This window comes from Delphinus delphis, chromosome 14, assembly GCF_949987515.2.
Source record: "Delphinus delphis chromosome 14, mDelDel1.2, whole genome shotgun sequence".
Taxonomy (NCBI): domain Eukaryota; kingdom Metazoa; phylum Chordata; class Mammalia; order Artiodactyla; family Delphinidae; genus Delphinus; species Delphinus delphis.
This window is the reverse complement of record NC_082696.1, coordinates 26,649,109-26,670,095: the sequence shown is the minus strand read 5'-3', so window position 1 is coordinate 26,670,095 and position 20,987 is coordinate 26,649,109. Positions and strand designations below refer to the sequence as shown.

At 37.5% G+C, this 20,987-nt stretch overlaps 1 protein-coding gene across 1 annotated transcript in view; it reads right to left on the bottom strand.

The window, feature by feature from the left end:
• The window catches only part of MAP3K5 (mitogen-activated protein kinase kinase kinase 5), a 212,873-nt gene that overhangs the window by 133,192 nt on the left and 58,694 nt on the right, over window positions 1–20,987 (bottom strand). Inside the window, exon 2 of the mRNA XM_060029910.1 lies at window positions 12,057–12,196. Within this exon, the coding sequence (XP_059885893.1) occupies window positions 12,057–12,196 (140 nt within the window). The remainder of the gene's footprint in view (window positions 1–12,056; window positions 12,197–20,987) is intronic.

Genomic DNA, 20,987 nt, shown 5'->3' with positions numbered 1-20,987 from the left:
AAAAAATTCTAATTTGTGTATTTCTAAAATCTCTCTGGAAGAATATACAAGAAACTATTAACAGTGGTTGCCAATGGAGAGGGGAGCTGGCTGGCTGGGGGACAAGGATGGGAGCATGACTTTTCACTAACATATCCTTTGCACTTATAAATTTTTGTATCAGGTGAATGCATTACCCAAGAAAGACAAATAATTAAAAGGTAAACATTGTTAAAGTTTTAAAAATATGAATTAGATAGTGGTATTTAGTATTGGATGGGACAAAGCACTTAGGTAGCTATTGCAAAGCTCAGGGATGCCAAAATAAGGACTTGGACAATGGTGGTGCCCTGGGGGATGGAAATTAAGAGACAAATGAGTGATGTTGTTGAGGAAGGTTGAAAGTGGCTTTTCCCACAGTGTTTCACAGGTGGTTAATGCATCTCTCCACCCATCCATACACACACACACACACACACACACACACGGTTCATGAAGAACATAAATAGGAAAATGTTGGATAATCACAAAGCCAGGAACATAGCATGCGGGATTTTCCAAACAATTTATGGAGCATCTCTCCAGAGTAGCAAACTACACCTTTTCCTGAGATAGGCATGTCCTTCTCTCATCTCTCTAAGTAAAAAAACAAAAGAACAAACAAAACACACCCTTATCTTCATCCTGTACCACACAGCATGCTCTGCGAATAGCATAAGAAACCTGTTCTCTGTGAAGCAGGCCTTGACTGCCTTCAATGACACCTAACCTCCTAACAGAAACAGGTGATGTCCTTATTTTTGCCCTCATGACCCCTCATACGGACCTCTATGAAGCACTGCATGTACGACATTGCAAATATTGCTTCATACAATTCTCCTGTCCTACAGCATGAGTTCCTTGGATGCAAGAGCCTTGTTTAGTTCATATTTGTATCCCCACTGATTGCCTAGCAGATTGCAGGGCATATAGTTGGTGCTCAATAAAAGGATGAATACATTAATTAGTTAATGAATGTATAAAATACTGGACTATGAATTAGGATAGATACGTGTAAGTCTTGGCTCTTCTCCTGAGTGGCCACGTGCCATTTCACCTCTCTCTAATATAACACACGAAGAATTGGATTGAGTGATCGCTGGTCCCTTCCAACTCTGTATTCTATCATTTACTTTTAGCTAAAGGCCTATCAGAGTCAGCACTGTCCTTGTGCCAGTGGAAGGAGAGATGTCCTCATGCCCAGCACAGGAGCCACTCTACCATGATTTCTGTTTGGTGCATCTGGCACAGAAATGGAGGTGGTGATGAAGGGATCTGTGGTGAGGGCTGAGCGCACTGAAGCCTCCCCTCTGCTTGGCACCATAGGAAATAACCACAGCTGCTACTGGCCTACAGCCAACACGTTATGTCTTCCTGAAGAATTGCTCACTGAAGTAATAACCCTCTTACATGTCTTCTTTGCTTTCATTTCAGGTAATGCGTGCATTATAACAAATTCTAAAACTATATTAAATCACCCCTATAGCAATCTACTGAATTCTTATGAACGCTTGCTCATGTTTTATAGAAGCTAACTGGATACAAATGGCTCTCTTGAAGGAGAGTTTACTTACAGCTTACGATGCAACCTTAAAGGAGGTATCAACTATAAGAAAGGTACTATTTGTGCATTTTAACTCAGTACAAATAAATAGCAAACAAGACCTCAGAAGGTATCTAACTACTGAGGTAGAATAGTGAATGTTTAACTTGTGCTAAATCCACTGAAGGAAAAAAAAGGACGAAGGGAATAAATTTAAGAGGCAACTGCAATATTTCACATCACTTCATGGAAACTTTTCACCTAAAGTGCCTAGAAATGAAAAAAATAAAAGTCAACATAAATTCCAGTTCCTTACCAGTGAAATGTTTCTGAAGATACATTACCCCACTACAACTTTGTTCTTGCCTAAAGCCTTTAGGGGGCTTTTGATCAGTGCGCTCGCTGGCTGTAACAGAAACATCCTCAAATGTTTTTTCAATACTCCAGGACCCTCTGATAAGCAACCCCAGAAGCAAGACAAATGAGACAATCTAGCCTAGGTCTCATTCCAAGGGAAGACAAAGACAACTTTTGAGAGCTATTTGGGACAATGTAACATTGAAGAGGTCATCGTAAGGATAAATAAATGGAGAGTCCCCCAAACTGGAAAGTTTCTGTGACTAACATTTAGGTAATTACAGCCAGAAGTAGGAAGTGGGAACAGCTGGTGTGAGGTTGCCAAGTCAAATGGACTCAGGGTGGAAGAAACAGAGTTAGCAACCAGGATCTGTTTCCTGAAAGAAAAGAAAGGAGAGGGCTGGGAGTTCTTGGCCAGGAAAAAAGACCATGGCTCCCCTGCTGGTGACCTTCTAGGTCTTCTCTTCTGATATATCCTTCTGTCCCAGTGGAACGTGGCTAGTTTTCTACTAAAGTTAGGAAAAAAGGAATCTTTTTTGTACTCCCCACCTCCATCCTTTTACCTGATTTCAATGCTTCAAAGCTAAACAAAGAAATATCAGACGGGCTGCTGTGAACACCACGGGCCTCACTGAGAAGGTGGGACTCATCTTTACCCTTCCACATGCTGAGCGGGCTTAGGAAGAACACGCCAACACAGGTGTCACAGAACTGGCTCATCTTTAAAGTTAGGGAACTAAGTAGACTTGTGCTTACATGTTATGCTTACATAAAAGCTCCAGTTAAAAAAAAAATCTAACAACAACCTGGAACATCATATTTTTAACGGACATATGAAATCTGTGGACAGACTTAGAGGGAAATGTACCTGATGACAAGTCCAAGAATATGGCGCTTGTCCTGCTTTGACACTTATTAACTGTGTGTGCCTCTAAGTCATTGCATCCCTGTGGGTTTAGTTCTCATCTGTAAAGAAAGCATCTTCCATCTGTTCAATCTACACAGTAACTTGTCTATCTCATTGGGTCATTTTGAAAGACCAAATGAAATAAGTTTATGAGAGACCTTCAAGTGTTTTAAAGCCATAGGCAACATGAGGTATTAATACTATCAAAGCAGACAACCCCAACTCAATTCCCACCGTTATCAGATACAGAGGCATCTTGTACCAGTGTTGTTCATGATCATGGGGAAGAACACATCATGATCATGGGTAAGACATATGAGCAACTGTCAATAAAAACAACCTGTACCAAAAATCAGGTTAAATTATACCCAGGCTGGAAAGTAATCCTAAAAGAAATTCTAGACTTTCTTCTCCTGCTCTATTACTTTTGTTTCAAGTTAAAAATAATTTATCTTGGTGGGAGAACTCTACTGTAAGTAGATACATATCTTCAAACAGCTGAAGAGTGACATTTTATACGTTCAGCATTTGAAAGAGCTTCTTAACGCAAACTTCTTATAATGTGTTGTTATTATTAAAATCAACTTCCTCTTTTTTGTCATTAGCTGTTTCTTTCAGCAATGCCTAATTGGATCATATTATTCAAGTACAAGTATTTCTCAAAAAACAAACTGTATTGTTGCAAAGTTAAAACATAATGAATTTCGGCACAGTAAATTACATTTTACACATCGATTTCAGTAAAAATTTCAAGGATGCATTCTAAAAGGACTCAAATAGGATGATGGGTTGCAGTGCCACAAAGATCAACTTCCACAGAAAGAATCAATTATTTATAATGAACAAAAGGGAACAGAATCCAGCAAGCCTTGCCCCATTGGGTGAGAGTTAGGAGGCTTTCAGACTCACGCCTTCTGTGTGCAGAGGTATTCCTTCTTGCTTTTTAAGGTATTCGAACTCATGGTCCTGTGATGAAAGTCTCTACAAATGAAGAGAATACCTGGTGCCAACCCAGAGATATGACGTCATCTTCCATTCACTATGTAGCATAGATTCCCTTCTCCCTTTGACAAGATGAAAATAAGAGGCTAGAAACAATGGGATGGGGGAGGGTAAAGGAGGAATTAGGAAGGAAAGCAAGGGCATACTTTATCCAGTATACAGATAATTCCTTTGAAGATGTAATATTGCTAATTGACATCAAAGAAAACTGGATTTTCTAGTCTCAAGCCCTTTCCCCAACCTCAGGGATTCAACAACTGGAAATCAATTCCTGCTAAAGAAATCATTCATCTAGTCTGTCAGTTCAAGATCTTGAGAGAAAATCTTCATACAGCAGTGCTCACAGGTATTTCTTAGCTGTTCCTCCCCAAAATTGTCTCTTTTTCTTCCCCCAATTTGACATGGAATTATTATAGCTCAGGTGAAAGTTAGATAATTTCTGGAGTAAGTAAAACAAAAGAACAAGACTATTTTTTTCTCTCAACAGAAAAAAAAATCTTTCCATGAAATATTAAAAAGTGTATGTGGGGGTTTCCCTGGTGGCACAGTGGTTGAGAGTCTGCCTGCCGATGCAGGGGACACGGGTTCGTGCCCCGGTCCGGGAAGATCCCACATACCGCGGAGCGGCTGGGCCCGTGAGCCATGGCCGCTGAGCCTGCGCGGCCGGAGCCTGTGCTCCGCAGCGGGTGAGGCCACAACAGTGAGAGGCCCGCATACCGCAAAAAAAAAAAAAAAAAAAGGGTATGTGATGGCTAAGTTGAACAGGGGAGATGCAGAATGCCATGGTTTACAAATCAACGGTTAGTTATCAAGTAAGCAAGACACTTGTGAAAATGTCCAGGAGCAGCGCTGTTATATGGGGCAGGGCCAACATTCACAAATCGTTAGACTACTTTATAGGATCATATTCTCAAATGACTTTTTTCCCTAATACTTACTGTGTACTTTGTACCACTGACTAAGTTAAGTGCTATTTTAGAGTGCTGAAAAGAATGCAGTAAAAATTCATTATTAAACTAAAGAATCATAAACCTTTGGGAAAATAACAAATTTTAATTTCATACGCAATTCAATCTAAAACTAAACTCATCTTAGTTACTTATCTTGGTAAGGGAGATAAAACTTTAAGAAAAGGAAGCAGTGGTATAAGACGAAAAAAAAGTTTCATGGGTTTAAGAACACTCTAGAATCTGAGCAAATTTGCCAAATACATGTAAAAATTTAACTTAAGTTCAAGGTATTTATAACAAAAATTACCTTGATCACCTCACCAATTTACTAGAAACTGGTATAATCATCAAAATTTACAACATGGACATCACTGCCTGCTCTTTGCAAAACTATAACCATTTGCTTCAGGTGGAAATGAATGATTACCAGAAAAACAGACAATGTCCAATTTCTCATATATAAGCACTAAAGGAGATTGGGTCTCTCTGTATCTACAGATATACATCATGGGTCTAGGTACCATGGAACTGTTTGAATGAGCAACTATGGTAGTTCTCAAGGTTCATCCATGTTGTAACATGTGTCAGAATTTCCTTCCTTTTTAAGGCTGAATAATGTTCCATTGTATGTGTATACCACATTTTGTTTTATCCATTCATCCACTGATAGACATTTAAGTTGCTTCCATCTTTTGGCTATTGTAAGTAATGCTGTTATGAACATGGGTGTACAAATATCTCATGTATGTACTATATTCAGTGAGATCTTGAAGGATTAAGCATGTAGATAGACTGCTGTAGAGAACAGTTTATGAAAGCAAATCCCATCTGGAAAGTGACTTTTCAAGCAATGGCTACAGAGACTTCCCTGGTGGCGCAGTGGATAAGAATCTGCCTGCCAATGCAGGGGACACGGGCTTGATCCCTGGTCCGGGAAGATCCCACATGCCGCAGAGCAGCTAAGCCCGTGCGCCTCAACTACTGAAGCCCGCACGCCTAGAGCCTATGCTCTGCAATAAGAGAAGCCACCACAATAAGAAGCCCGCGCACTGTAATGAAGAGTAGCCCCTGCTCACTGCTGCAACTAGACAAAGCCCACGTGCAGCAACAAAGACCCAACACAGCCAAACTAAATAAATAAAGGATCCCTGGACCAATTAAAAAAAAAAAAAAAGCAATGGTTACTCCCCTTTGAAAATACAACTAAATTTGTAACCATACAACTAAATTTCTTGAATAAGGAATAATCTCACATAATCATTAAGCTTCAACACAAGCTGTGTCACCACTAACTGATGCGTATATCAGTCTCTAGACAAAGATTTATTCTGCAATGGACAAAATGGGAATAAAGCCTATCCTAGTGCAGAAAGAAAGATCCAAATGCATGTGAGGCTTTCTAACCACAGCTAGAACATTAGAAAAAAGAAACTAAAAAAATATTTTGAGATTCAAATGCCCAAAATACATGTAAATTATCCTGATGGCTACAGGAAATAACAGAGTATAACAACTTTTTCATTTAAAAAGGTTAATTATGAAATATTTCAAGTATATAAAAATATAAAACTTAATCATACACTCCTTTAGCACAGCAAAGAAAACCACCAACAAAACAAAAAGGCAACCTACTAAATGGGAGAAGATAATTGCAAATGATATATCTAATAAGGGATTAATATCCAAAATACATAAAGAACTCATACAACTCAATATTAAAAAAACCTGATAAAAAATGGGCAGAGGGCTTCCCTGGTGGTGCAGTGGTTGAGAATCTGCCTGCTAATGCAGGGGACACGGGTTCGAGCCCTGGTCTGGGAGGATCCCACATGCCGCAAAGCAACTAGGCCCGTGAGCCACAACTACTGAGCCTGCGCGTCTGGAGCCTGTGCTCCGCAACAAGAGAGGTCGCGATAGTGAGAGGCCCACGCACCGCGATGAAGAGTGGCCCCCACTTGCCACAACTAGAGAAAGCCCTCGCACAGAAATGAAGACCCAACACAGCCAAAATAAATAAATTAATTAATAAACTCCTACCCCCAACATAAAAAAAAAGAACAAAATAAAAGATATCTGTAACTTTAAAAAAAAAAAAATGGGCAGAAGATCTGAAATAGACATTTTTGAAAAGAAGACATACAGATAGTCAACAAGCACATGAAAAGATGCTCAACATCACTAATCATCAGGTAAATGCAAATCAAAACTACAATGAGATATCACCTCAGACCTGTCAGAATGGCCATCATCAAAAGACAACAAAGTGTTGGCAAGGATGTGGAGAAAAAGGAACCCTCATTCACCGTTGGCACGAATGTAAATTGGTGTAGCTTCTGTGGAAACAGTATAGAGGTTCCTCAAAAGAACTACCATATGATCCAGCAATTCCACTTCTAGGTGTTTATCTGAAGAAAATGAAAACTAATTTGAAGAGATATATGCACCCCCAAGTTCACTGCAGCATTATTTCCAATAGCCAAGATACAGAAACAAGATACAGAATCTAGATGTCTATCAATAGATGAACAGATAAAGAAGATGTGGTACATACATATGTTTATATATGTACAATGGAATACTACTAAGCCATAAAAAGAATGAAATTGTGCCATTTGCAACAACATGGATGGAGCTAGAGAATATTTATGCTGAGTGCAGTAAGTCATACAGAGAAAGACAAGTACCATATGATTTCATTTATGTGCAGAATTAAAAAACAGAACAGGCAAACAAACAAGACAAAACAGAAACAGACTGATAGATACAGACAACAAACTGATGGTTGCCAGAGGGGAGGGGCGTGTGAAGATGGGGAAAATAGGTAAAGGGGATTAAGCGGTACAAACTTCCAGTTATAAAATAAATAAGTCTTGGGGATGTAGTATACAGCATAGGGAATACAGTCAATAACACTGTAATGTACTTTGTATAGTGACAGATGGTAGCTAGACTTATGGTGATCATTACTATGCTGCACACCTGAAATTAATACAGTATTGTAAGTTAATTATACTTCAATTTTAAAAATTTAAAATAAAACTTTTTCACACACCTATGCATGTACCACCTAGTCTTAGAAATATAATATTACATATATAGTTGAAGACTCCTGTCATCCCCTCTCAACTCTATGCCATTCCTATCCTTCAAAGAGGTAACTATTCTTAATTTATTTATAATTCCCATACATACTTCTATCCTTTTATAATATAAATGTATAAAAAATTGTCCTTCATGTCATTACATTTTGTATAGATGGCACTATACTGTACACAAGCTTCTATAATTTTTTTTCCCACAACACTCTTTATGAGATATATTGATAGTGGTACAGAAAGCTCTAGTTAATTCATTTTAAGTGCTCTATAAGATTCCATTAAATGACTATACCAGAAAGTAGTTATTCATTCTTCTGTTGATAGATATTTACCAATTCCTCTGGGGGAGAGGTTATTACAAACAATGTTAACATAAACATTCTTGATTATATCTCCTTATGCATGCTAAAGATTTTTTTTTACAGTATACATCTAGAGACAGAACTGCTGACTCTTGGTGATACGCTCATTTGATATTATAAGCTATTGCCAAATTGATCTTCAAAAGGTAGCGCCAACATACTCTCCCACCAGCAATGCATACGTTTTCCACTCTCCACAGCCTTGCCATTGGTATAATAAGGGCTTTTAATTGTTGGCTTTTAAGTGGTATTTCCTTGTTTTGTTTTGCTTTGTTTTTATATGAAACATTATTTAATGTGAGTGGGGAGTAGCCTAGAAAAAACAGAAGGAGCTAAACAAGGGAAAAGGGGGAAGAATCACAAGAATTAGAGCTGAGAGCAGTTGTTGTAAAGGAATTTCTGATGATAGAAGAAACGGTTCATTAAAACAACTTCCTCACTCTACACAACAGCCATTCATTTCTCCCAAGCCCTTTCTGATGACAGACGCATTCTGTGTATTGGCCCAACAACTTACTGTCCAATGGTGTCCAGACCTACTGTCCCGTTTACCGAGAGACCCCAAGGGAAGATCTGATAATTTCTCTGACGCACGAAATAAATCAGAAAACAATTGTTCCCAGCAATTTCTTATTTTCAAGCAAATGTAAATCTCAGCATTAAGAGTCTCACTAATAGGCACATAAGAAGTTTTCATGATACTTATCTAGAGAAAATTGTTATTACAATGCTAAGGAAAAAAAAAGAATATCTATCAACTTCCCTTTCTCAAAGTGCAACGATGATCTTTTTTTTTGAAGAAAATTAAATATTTCTTGCTACAATAAGAGAGTACTTGTAATTTAAAATGACTACGAATCCTATTGCAAGTTCATGATTTGATTAGATTCTAAATATGCTTTCATATGAAAACTCAGACATAGATTTTAAGTACTTATATGGTTCCTAACAATGATTTCTCAGAAGCTTAAACTTAAAAAAAAATTTTCCTATGATTTCTTCCTAAGAATTTGCTGCTAAAGAGAAACTGTTCTCTTCAACAAAGAGCAGTAGATGGAAATAAAACTGGTACAGCTGTACTTTCTAGATGCCCGAAGAATCAACCTAAGTGAAGCTAGGTATGGGATAAGAATAACACTCATTCTGTCTTTGCCCTGTGAAAATAGGGAGATGCTTCGTTCTTATTTGGTTAATCCATACATAATATATTATTTGTAAATATCTCTTGTTCTGCCTTATTTCACAGCAGTTTTCCTTTCTGTTGGTAGATGGCAGGGATAACAGTTACACCTATAACTACCTGCAACAGAAATAAATTTTAAAAATTAAAAATACACACACACATACACACACACACACACACACACACACACACAGACTTTCCTCAGTAGCAGAACCCAAGGAACTTCCATTGCTCAGAGACTGAAAAAAAAACACTTTCTACCCCAGAACTTTGTCCTCTGCAACCACATACCTATTTGGGCCAGGAACAAACTAAATAAGAAAATGGCAAAAGCTTAGGGAATACAGTCAATAACATACAGTCAGTGGAAGGAGGAAGACAAAAGAAGGGATGGATGTTGCATGGAACAACTCAGGACGTATGCTTGATGGGTTTTTCTAAATGAACACAGTTAGCAGGAATGTCTGATATCCTTCTAACTAAAAGTAACTGCAACCAAGTTTAGTGGTTAAGGGAACAGGCCTTGGAGTCAGGCAGACATGGTCCCAAATTTTCCATATCACCTTGGGCAAATGATTGAATTTGTTAGAGTCTCAGTTTGAAATCTTATAATTTGGTGATAGAATATATACCCCAGGGACTTCCCTGGTGGCGCAATGGTTAAGAATCTTCCTGCCAATGCAGGGGACACAGGTTTGATCCCTGGTCCAGGAAGATCCCCCATGCTGCAGAGCAACTAAGCCCATGTGCCACAACTACTGAGCCCGTGCTCTAGAGCCTACGAGCCACAATTACTGAAACCTGCGTGCCCAGAGCCCATGCTCTGCAACAGGAGAAGCCAACATAGTGAGAAGCCCGTGCACCGCAACAAAGAGTAGCCCCTGCTCACCACAACTAGAGAAAGCCCGCATGCAGCAACGAGGACCCAACGCAGCCATAAATAAATAAATAAATAAAATTTTTTTAAAAAAAGATTATATACCTCACAGGGATGTTTTAAGAATTAAATGTGAATATGTATGTGGGTAAAGTACCTAGTACCTAGCACATAGTAAGAGCTCAATAACAAGCAGCAATTATGTACAAGATAAATGAGTATATTTTAGATAGACAAGTCTCTTTAAAGAACTGTTTTATTCAAATACCAATAACACTTCTATACAAAGGCTGGCTGAAAGCAATTAAATAAATCAGTTTATTTGTCCCACACAAATTTCTGATAAGATTAGCTTTATCTCTTTCTCTCAAATGTAATTTAAAAAAATTTCCTTAGGAAAGGATGGCCATAAAATTAAATCACCAGATACCAGTAGGACAAGAATAAAAATAGTGTAGTGTGAAAAATGTCCAACACAACACTGCCTGCTGAAAATAAACAATGCAAAGAAAATAAAATAGCAGAATACAAAGAGTAAATAAAATAATCTCTTCATCAACTGCTAATATACGTTGTAAATAGTACCAAATCAAAATGTTTAATTAAAAATACGCCACCATGAAATGTATGATACATTAATTAAAGGGGTACATCTGGGGCAAAATTAAGTAGGGGGTGCTTAAAGAATTGTTCCAGGTGAAAGATAGATTTAGACGGAGTTGGGGAAAATCCCTTAGTACTATTTCAGAGTATTCTGGAAAGGGATAGCCTATAAATCCCCAGCACAATGCCTGGCATACAGCAAAGGTATTTGCTAAATGACACTCTGCAGATTTTTTAGAGAAAGTCGTATAAGCTTCAGATATTCAGATAAAAGCAAAATACTACTAAATTTTTTTTGGCTTGGATTTTGGGTTAGAGATCTTCATATTACCAATTCCTAAGCTACTGGAAGTATGGCTCTGGGTTTTAGGACTCCACGTTCCAAGGTTGGCTTTGATTTGGGAACTTGAAAGTATAGATGAGAAAAAGCCACGAAGAGGTAGATGGAAGTTTCGCAAAGGAAATGAATGATACCAGGTTCAGCATGAGTTATGTGCTGAACTGTTAGATGTTTTTCAAAGAATCACACAGTGGAGACTCACTTGGCCTTGCAAAAGCATTTTAGGCAATCTTTTTGGATGGAGGAAATACCCTCCTATCATTAAGTTCCTATAATGGAGAGAATGCCATGAGACATGCTGAATTTTGCAGACAAATACGGTAAGTTTTCCTTCCCCTTTTCCCACTTTAATTGAAATCATATCCCAGTGAAAGAGGATGGCAATTTTTGGTGATAGAGAATTTCTACTCAGAGTACTTTCAGTAGGCAGCGTATTTCTAGTTGGAGACAGGTGTGCCCAATGAAACCCCCAATGGTGACACAGCACGAGGGCTGTCCATACCTTATGCAATCTCCTCTTCTTTCTCCAGTGTGTACACTGACAACTTCCTATTAACAACAGTCTCCTCAACTGCAACTCCAATCACAGCTCAGAAATCAACACTAAGTTTTTCCCCTATCTGTGTATCATCAAATTTCCACATTGAATTCCAGATAAACCTCACAATGTAATTCGTCACTGTTACATACTTATTGGACTAACAAAAACATCCTTTCATAAACATACACTACTTGAATTTTTTTTTTTTGGATGACGGAGAGTTATCCCTAAAACTCTGGTGCCTAGAGTAAATATTTAGTAAACAAGTGAGGTACCTTCAGGGACTGCAGAGAGTCTGAATTAGTATCACAGTAGAGGATGATGTTGTTGGCCATGCTGAAACTTTCTCTCACTCCAAGGTGGTAAAATAAAGACGGCTGCCGGAAGGCATCACTCATCTCCACCACGGCAATATCTGCAAACAGAAAACAAAGTCCCCCGAAAGGTGACACCTAAATAATGCCCAGTAAGCACTTTTCGGTTCCAGTTACTTAGTATTCAAAGAGGAAATGAGGAAACCATAGGGACTTTCCCTCTTCATTTACCACTGACTTTTTAATTAGCAGTTCTATCAGAAGTGGTTTTACAAACTGCAGCAAAACTGCACTTTTAAAACAATAAGGGGGTCATATAATTACTGGAAACTAAGGAGAGTCTGCAATGGTGGGAAGCAGGACTTATTCTCTCTGTTAAATTTCAACACTGAAAACAAGTTAACAAAGGTTCCAGAAGCAGATACATGGGAAACAGAAGCAAGTAATAAATGTAAAATGAGATTTATAAAAGCAAATAGGTAAGATGACTCAGTTCAGAGCTGTATTTTATAATAATTAATATCTAGCAAGTCCTTAGCAAGTATAATCAAGAAAAAGAAAAATCAAAGGTATAGAAATTATGACTAAGAAGGAGAATATAACCACAGATACAAGTTCTTCCAAAGCTCATAGATGACTAACACCAGGGTGGCATAAACTTGATACCAAAATTTGACAATGTCCCAAAAATAAAATTCAGATTAGTCTCAAACTCATTTATGTATACAGACAAAAACATGAAAGAAAACTGAGCAAAATGCATCAAGCATTATACTATAAGACCACTAGATCATGGGTTTAAAATTTATTTTGGGAATGCAAGGATGGCTCAATGGAAAAAAAATCATCAACATTCCCAAAGATGCCCCAAGTATTGATACTTTAACTAAAATTCAAAATCCACTTCCATTTCTCATTAAAAATAACGGCAAACTGAAAATATAAGGGCACTTCTTTAAAGTGAATAATACATATTTCATAACAACTGCCAACTTTGTGCTTATAGGTATTCCCATGAAAATCAGGAAAAAGACAAGACTGTCAACTATTCTCACTACTAGTACACTTTCTGAAAATCCTAATTAATGCAATAAAATTTCACAAGGTATGGAAACATAATTCTATAAAATAAAATACATAATTATCATTACTCTCAGATGTTACAATTACCAACCAAAAAAACCCAGTAGAATCAATTAAACAACCACTATGAGCAATAATACAATTTAGTAAGGTGTCAAGATCCAAAATTATGAAAACCAAGAGCTTCCTTTATAATCATAATAAGCTTCTGGAAAATGTAATAAACAGATCCTACTCACAATTAAAATGAAAATTTTAACATACAGCAAATTTAACAGATGATGCTAATTTGTTTAAAATATGTGCAATACGTGACACATGAAAGGTTAATATCTTTATAAATTATCTCGATTGGTCAATTTAAAACAAATAAGAACATTACAATAGAAAATTAGGCTATGGACAGAGGCAGGTAAAATCACAAAAGTATAACTAAAATGGTAAATAAACATACAAAAATATTCTACATCTCACTACTAATAAATGCACATTAAACGAATAATAGTGTCAAGTTTTTTAACAAGTGGCCTAAGATATTTCAAAATACCCAATGGAGATGCAAAGAAATGATACTCTTACATGCTGTGGGGAACATTTTAGGAGACTTGAGTCCTTAAAATTATGCACACTCTTTGACTCAATAATTCCATTCCTAAGAATTTATCCTGTGAAAATTCCTATACATGTAGCAGATTTACTTGTAAGTATATGCACTGAAATATTATTTTTGCAGTAACAATGGAAAATGCCTAAATATCCATCAGTAGAAAAATGGCGACACACACACACACACACACACACACACACACACACACTAATTCAATTAATGGCACGTTATATAACCATTGAAAACTATATTATAGAAGAACATTTAATATTGGGGTAAATTCAAGCTATATTAAGGAAAAATATTAAAATATATACATTATAATGTATAGCATACACATTAAAATATAATGTATACATTATAATGAATAGATTATTATATATATTCTATGTGTATATATGCACATGAATAAAAAAGTTTTGGAAAGTTGTATACCAAAATGTAAACTGTGATAAAGCTGTGTGATGGAATTATGAATTACCTTTTCCTCTTTCTATCTTCTATGTCTTTCACAATTTCTATTACGAACATTGATTACTTTTGTAATTTAGGAACCCACCAAAATACACAAAGAACATTGAAGCCCCGTGTGACTGAATGTAAAACCAAACTGCAGCACTTTTATAAAAGCGACACAGACCCTCGAGAGGCTGTTTGAGACAGTCGGCCTTATCTAATGAATGTGAAATTAGAGTCTGCATTCTGTGAAGGAGAAATAAATCAGATCAAATGGAGGCTAAAGACATAGAAGATTGAGTGAGGTTATAAAAGGGGAGGACAGGTCACAGGAGCGTCAAAAGATGTTTTCAAGGCTAACCATGACTTCGGGGCTCTTTAATACAAATGGAGAGCTTTCTTTTGGGGTCCTTACCATTTACACATCAAAAATCAACACCCGAACAAACTGAGTCACTGCATCCCACCCACACACCCCATCTGCCTCCTGCGCCCACACGGCTTGCTCCTCCCACAGATGCCAGCCACTCAGTCAGCAACGCCGCTTTAAAATCAAGAGAAGGCATACAGTGTGGCTGAGAGAAACCAAATAAAACAGCTGCCGATGAAAACTAAATGAGAGATATACAAAGAAAAATGCTAAGTTAAAGTAGTGACAAGAGGGGGGGAAACGGGTTCTTTCCAGAGAACTGACTCGTGGAATTTGTTGCTAAAACAAAATACAAACGCTGCAGAAGGCTTTCAGATTAAGAGAGAAACGAGACATTTAAAATAAGTGGTAAAAGCAAACTGAGGTATATTCACTAGATCTAAACAGGAACAGACCCATTTGGGGATGCAATATAGAACATTAAAACTGCTAAACTGTATAGTAATTTTAAAATACCATAATACCATATGATAACTCAGAAGAAGACAGGCATTTTTCCTACCTCAAATTCAGATAAGTGATTTGTTCTAATGTATTTGTATTTTTTCTTAATATATTTCTTAATTTCCATAGAGGAAAATTTACTCTTTCATCTGCTTTGTAAAGTGTTAAAGCATGTGCCCATTTTTTTATTGTTGAGTTTGTTTTCTTACTGTGAGTTTTGTGTGTTTTTATATTATCTGGATATGTTTCCTTTGTCAGGTATGTTATTTACAAATACTTTCTCCCAGTTTGTGACTTACCTCTTCATTCTGTTAAGTGCCTTTAGGAGAGCCAAAGTTTTTAACTTTAAGACCAATTTATCAAATTTTTTTTCTATTGTGGATTGTGCTTTAGGTGTGGTATCTCAAAAAAATCTTTGCCTAACCCAAGTCACAAAAGTTTTCTCCTCTGTTTTCTCCCAAAAGTTTTATAGCTTTTACATTTTACATTTAAGTTTATGATCCGTTTTGATTTTCTCTTCCAAAAAGTTTTGGACTTTCTATTCCATTCCATTGATCTCTGTGTCTACCTTCTGCCAATACAGATGTCCCTCGATTTACAATGGGGTTATGTCCAGATAAGCCTACAAGTTGAAAGTACTGTAAATGGAAATACATTTAATACACTTAAACTACCGAACATCATAGCTTAGCCTAGCCTACGTTCAATGTGCTCAGAACACTTGAGGACTGTACCACTAGCCCGGGAAAAGATCAAACTTCAAAATTTTGAATTATGGTTTCTACTGAATGGGTATCATTTTTGTACCATCATAAAGTCCAAAAATCGTAAACCGAACTATTGTAAGTTGGGGACCGTCTGTGCTATGTACACTGTTTTGTCTACTGTAGCTTTATGGTAGGTACTGGAATCAGGCAGTGTGAGTCCTCCAACTCTTCTGTTTTCAAAACTGTTGTAGCTATTTGAGTTCTTCAATTTGCTTTCCTGTATAAATTTTAGAAGCAATTGGTAGCTGAGAGCTATCCGTTGATAGCTGCAAAAAATTCTCCCAGAATTTTGACTAGGATTATGATGACTATAGATCATTTTGGGGAGAACTGACATCTTAACAATATTGAGTCTTTCAGTGCATGAATATGGCGTATCTCTCCACTTATTTAGGTCTTCTTTGATTACTTTGCCCATCAGTATTTTGTAATTTTCAACATACAGTTCCTACACATATTTTGTTAAATTTATACCTGTTTCATTTTTGGGGTGCTATTGTAGATGGTACTCTTTTTAAAATTGCAAATCCCAATTGTTCATTGTTAGTACATAAAAATGGTTGATTTTTGTATATTGACCTTGTATCCTGAAGCTTTACTAATAAACTCACTTATTAGTTCAAGGAGCTTTTTTTTTTTTGGTCCATGCTTTGGGATTTTCTACATGGACAATCATATCATCTGTAACTAGAAATGTTTTTCTTTCTTCCTTTCCAATCTGTATGTCTTTCATGGTTTTTGTTTTCTGGTTGGTTGTTTTGTTTTGCCTTGTTATACTGGCTAGGACTTCTAGTTACACAGCATTTTTTTACACAATAATATTTCATTATCTAACTAAAGAAAATATTATCTTATTATGGCTACCTTCTGACTCTGATGCATATCTTCTCAAAAGTAATAAAATAAACAGGTGAAAATTTTTTTCCTTGTGAAATCATCCTAAGACATGCTAAAAATGCATAAGATGATGTAATTAAAACAAACTAAATAAATGCCTGATACGCCACCATTTTTGAAACTCACTTATATGGGGTACAGTTTACCCACTTTATTTTATAAACATGTATTTAGTAATTACACGTGTCAGACATTCTGTGCTTTTCAAATATTAAATCACTTAATCTTCATAATACCCCTTTTGTGGTAGGTAATGTTATTATCTCAGGACATTGAGGTAGAGAAGGTATAAGTAATCAGCCCAAAATCAGTCTGAAAGCGGTAGCACCAGGATTCAAACCCAGGCAATCTGGCTGGAGAATCCATGCCCTTATTTCTTAAATGAGCCACATACTACACTTATAGGATATGGAGGTTCTAAAGATCAGAACAAAAATGAAATGAAAAAATAGATTTGGGGACTGACGCATATACTCCTGTAATGTATTTCATGAGTAAATGCACTTAATAATCGTCTAATTGAGCTTTTGTGGTAATATTGTGCGTAAAATTGCCACATTTCAAAATTTAAGGCTAAGTCAGTCATTTAAAAATATAGGCAAAGACATTAAAATCTCTCACAGTTGTATATAAGGTGTAGTTTCTTTCCTTCTTCCAATTCAATTAACGCTAAATGGAGCATCGAATTAGGTTTGCCAGGAGTTTATTAAAGCATAATAAATTTCTAGGACAATCACATAAGACTGTTGTGAGTAATTGCATTTTGGTCAGCAAATGGCAGTGGTTCATGGTCTGCGTTACTTTCTATTTAATTTTTCCTTGGTAAACCATATCTGTTAAATATCTCACAAGAGCTGCTGCTGCCGCTTGTAAAAAGCAGCATTGAAGGAAGACATGAATGTTTATTTCCATCTATTCAGCGTTTTTCCTTAAGCATCAGGATCGCTGATGACAAAGCAAGAGCCCAGTAGTGATTCAGCTTGTTCTGTAGTCTACAAGTGCTCTAAAGTTTCATAATCACTGGAAACTTCCCAAGTTATTACACAGAACTACGCATCCAGTCATGACGGATTAATCCCCACAATGACCCATTAGTTCCAGTTTAATTCAGCAAACATCCTGAGCCATTCTCTGGTAGGATGGATGACAGAAACCTATGTGGGTGAGGCATCAGCTGGCAACGGAGTCAGAAAGTGGAGCACCTCAAACAGCACCCCCGGCACATCAAAGGCATTATGGAAGAAGCCAAGGAAAGGAAGGGTACCTGGGACTTGGTTGAGAAATACAGAAAACCACACTAGAAAACTACGTCAATTCCCAATGGGATTCTTAATGGGTGAACCAAGAGAGATTCTCTAAAGGGCAGACACTAACCCCCAAATGATCATCCCTTCTTAATTCTTAAGGGAAGCATAACCTGCATTCCATTGATTTTTCTTTTATGAATGAATAAGGGCTGTTTACAACTAATCTACAATATGAAAATTACTAAAATGTTACTCATAGCCTAAAAGTAGTGCCCCAGGAGAGTATCCTGAAGTTTCTAAGTCAGTTTTCTAAACCCTGGCAGGGATACAATGTTGAGAAATTGCAAAACTCCTACTGTACAGCTAGAATTGCTGAGATTTTCAGGAAGGATAGAAGAATAATCCATCATCATTGTTGTTTGGAATTGGTCATGGTTTGGCAATTCCTGCTTTAAATTACTACTCATTTAGCTTCATCAGCACCCTTTTATTTTCTTGTATGTTATTTAGTTAACCCTGCTGTGTATAACGATACACATTTGTATCAACAGTAGATTTTGGCCCCCAATTTCCTCATCCCTAAACTCCAATAAATATATGCACAGTGATTCAAGCGTGAATCACTCATATATTGCTCAAGCAAATATATATATAATCTCCCCACCCCAGCCCTAATTTGCTTGTTTGATGTTTATTATACTGAGGTATGGGGGCGGGGTGTTTAACCTGAAAAGAAGCCTGGGAGCTAAGTGATCAGAGAGACGGTTTGCACTTCCAGAGGGTGGTCTTGTAAACATATTGAGAGCCATTGCACCTACCAAGGGGGGTGGGGGTGCAGGGAGAGAAAAGGGGAGAAGCCTAGAGAGGAAAAAGAAACAGAAGAGAAAGAAAGAGGGGGGAAAGGGGAAGGAGAGAAACATGGAAAGAAGGAAGGAGGGAACAGAACCAAATAAGATTGGTGGTGTAAGAACTAAAGTCCCCTTGCCTGGGCAATAGCTGCAAGAGTTCAGTTCACGATGCACCAGCTTGAGAGAATGCAAGGGGGAAAGAGCACACATCTGTAGGAGGTGCCCAGCCCAGAGCGGCAGGACCTAGAACCACAGCTCTCGGCCAGGAGGAGATGCAGCCTCAGAAAAGCACACCACAGAGCTGAAAAGCTGGAAAGGAAACCTCCCCATCTCCAGTGGCCTCGAGAGGAGTCATGAATATGCAAAAGGCAGGCAAGCTGTTTCATGACTTCCAGTGTCTGAATCCTAATTAGGTTTCTGGCTGGGTGACATTAGACACCTTAAATTCTTTGAGTTTCGGTTTCCTCAACTGTAAATTGAGGAAAGTAACACAGGTATTTACCATATAAAACTGTTGTAAGGGTTACATGTGCACTAGGCACAGGAAACTCTCAATATATGGTCATTATACGGAGCCACTACAAAAAATGTTCATAGGAAGCCCTTTGAGCAATTTATCATGTTATTGAAGACAATGCGACTATATAACTCAGCACCACCTGATGAAGCCTCAGATGAATAATTACTCATCGAAGTGATGTTGAAATCAAATTCTGAAGGCATAGAAAGCCAACATAAAGAATTCTGACCTGACTTTACAATCAGTGGTGATCTATCCACGTCCATGAGTTTTGAGAAGAGGTGCGGCAGGATCAAATTTTTGTGAAGACAAACCTAGAATCTGTGGATGGATGAGTGTCACAACAGACTGGAAGGTGGGAAATCAGTTAAGTTAAGGAGTCATTCAAGGGACGTGTGCCCCTAAACTAATATAGAGATAACATGGCGGGGAAATCATGGTGGGGAAGCTTTAGAAATTTGGTGGATGCAGGATAATCAAAAAAAGAATTAAAAATGATTCTGTTTTGAACTTGAATGTTTAAGATTGATGACCTGTCATTAACATAATAAATGACGAGAGGAAGAACCATTTTTTGGGTAGTAACTTGACTTTGGATTGGGACACACTAAACATTGTGTGTGTGTGTGTGTGTGTGTGTGTGTGCGCGTGTGTGTATCTGACAGCTGTCACTCTGTAACAAAGTGACAGCTGTCAGATACAGAAAGATGAGAATCAGACTGAGTGATTTAAGAGTCAGAATGATGGACGATAGTTCAAGTAGAATTGTAGATGAGATTATCAACTTAGTATAGAAAGAAGTGAGAAGGCAGCTTTGACTCAGGACATCCTTTCTTCATTATATATCCAATAGAAACACAAATAGATGTTCACCAAAAGACATGTAATGAATGTTCATAACAGCAGTATTTATAAACCATCAACAGTAGAAGAAATACCATGTGCTATATACAGACAATGGATACTATACAGCAATGAGAATTTTAAAATCTATAACCCTATGTGACAACACGGATGAGTCTCACAAACAGATTGTTAAAAGAAAGAATCCAGATACAAAAAAGTAGGTACTTTATGATCCTGTTCATATTAGGTTCATAAATGTGATATTCAAAATCAAAACAGAGGATTCTTTGGTGGGGGGCAATGGCTGAGAGGGGCTCCAGGGGTCTTCTGGAGAGCTAGTAAGGGTCTGCTTCCTAACTTAGGTACTGGTTACTCAGGCATGTTCATTTTGGTCAATAATTTTGTCCAGAATATCAAAAGAGGGCTGTATTTTGTTTCCTGTGGCCATTTTAACAAATTACCACACACTTGGTCCCTTAAAACAACAGAAATTTATCCTTTCACAGTTCTGGAGGCTGGAAGTTCAAAACCAAGGTGTCCGCAGGGCCAGATCAGGCCTCCTCAGAGGCTCTAGGGCACAATGTGTTCCTTGCCTCTTCCAGAACCTAGACGTTTTAAGCATTCCTCGGCTTGCAGTGTGTGTGCCTGTGGTGTCAGTGTCCTCTGCCCCTCTCTTAGAAGGACCCTTGTGATGGCATTTATGGCCCATCCAGGATCATCTCATCTCAAAACCCTTAATTTAATCAC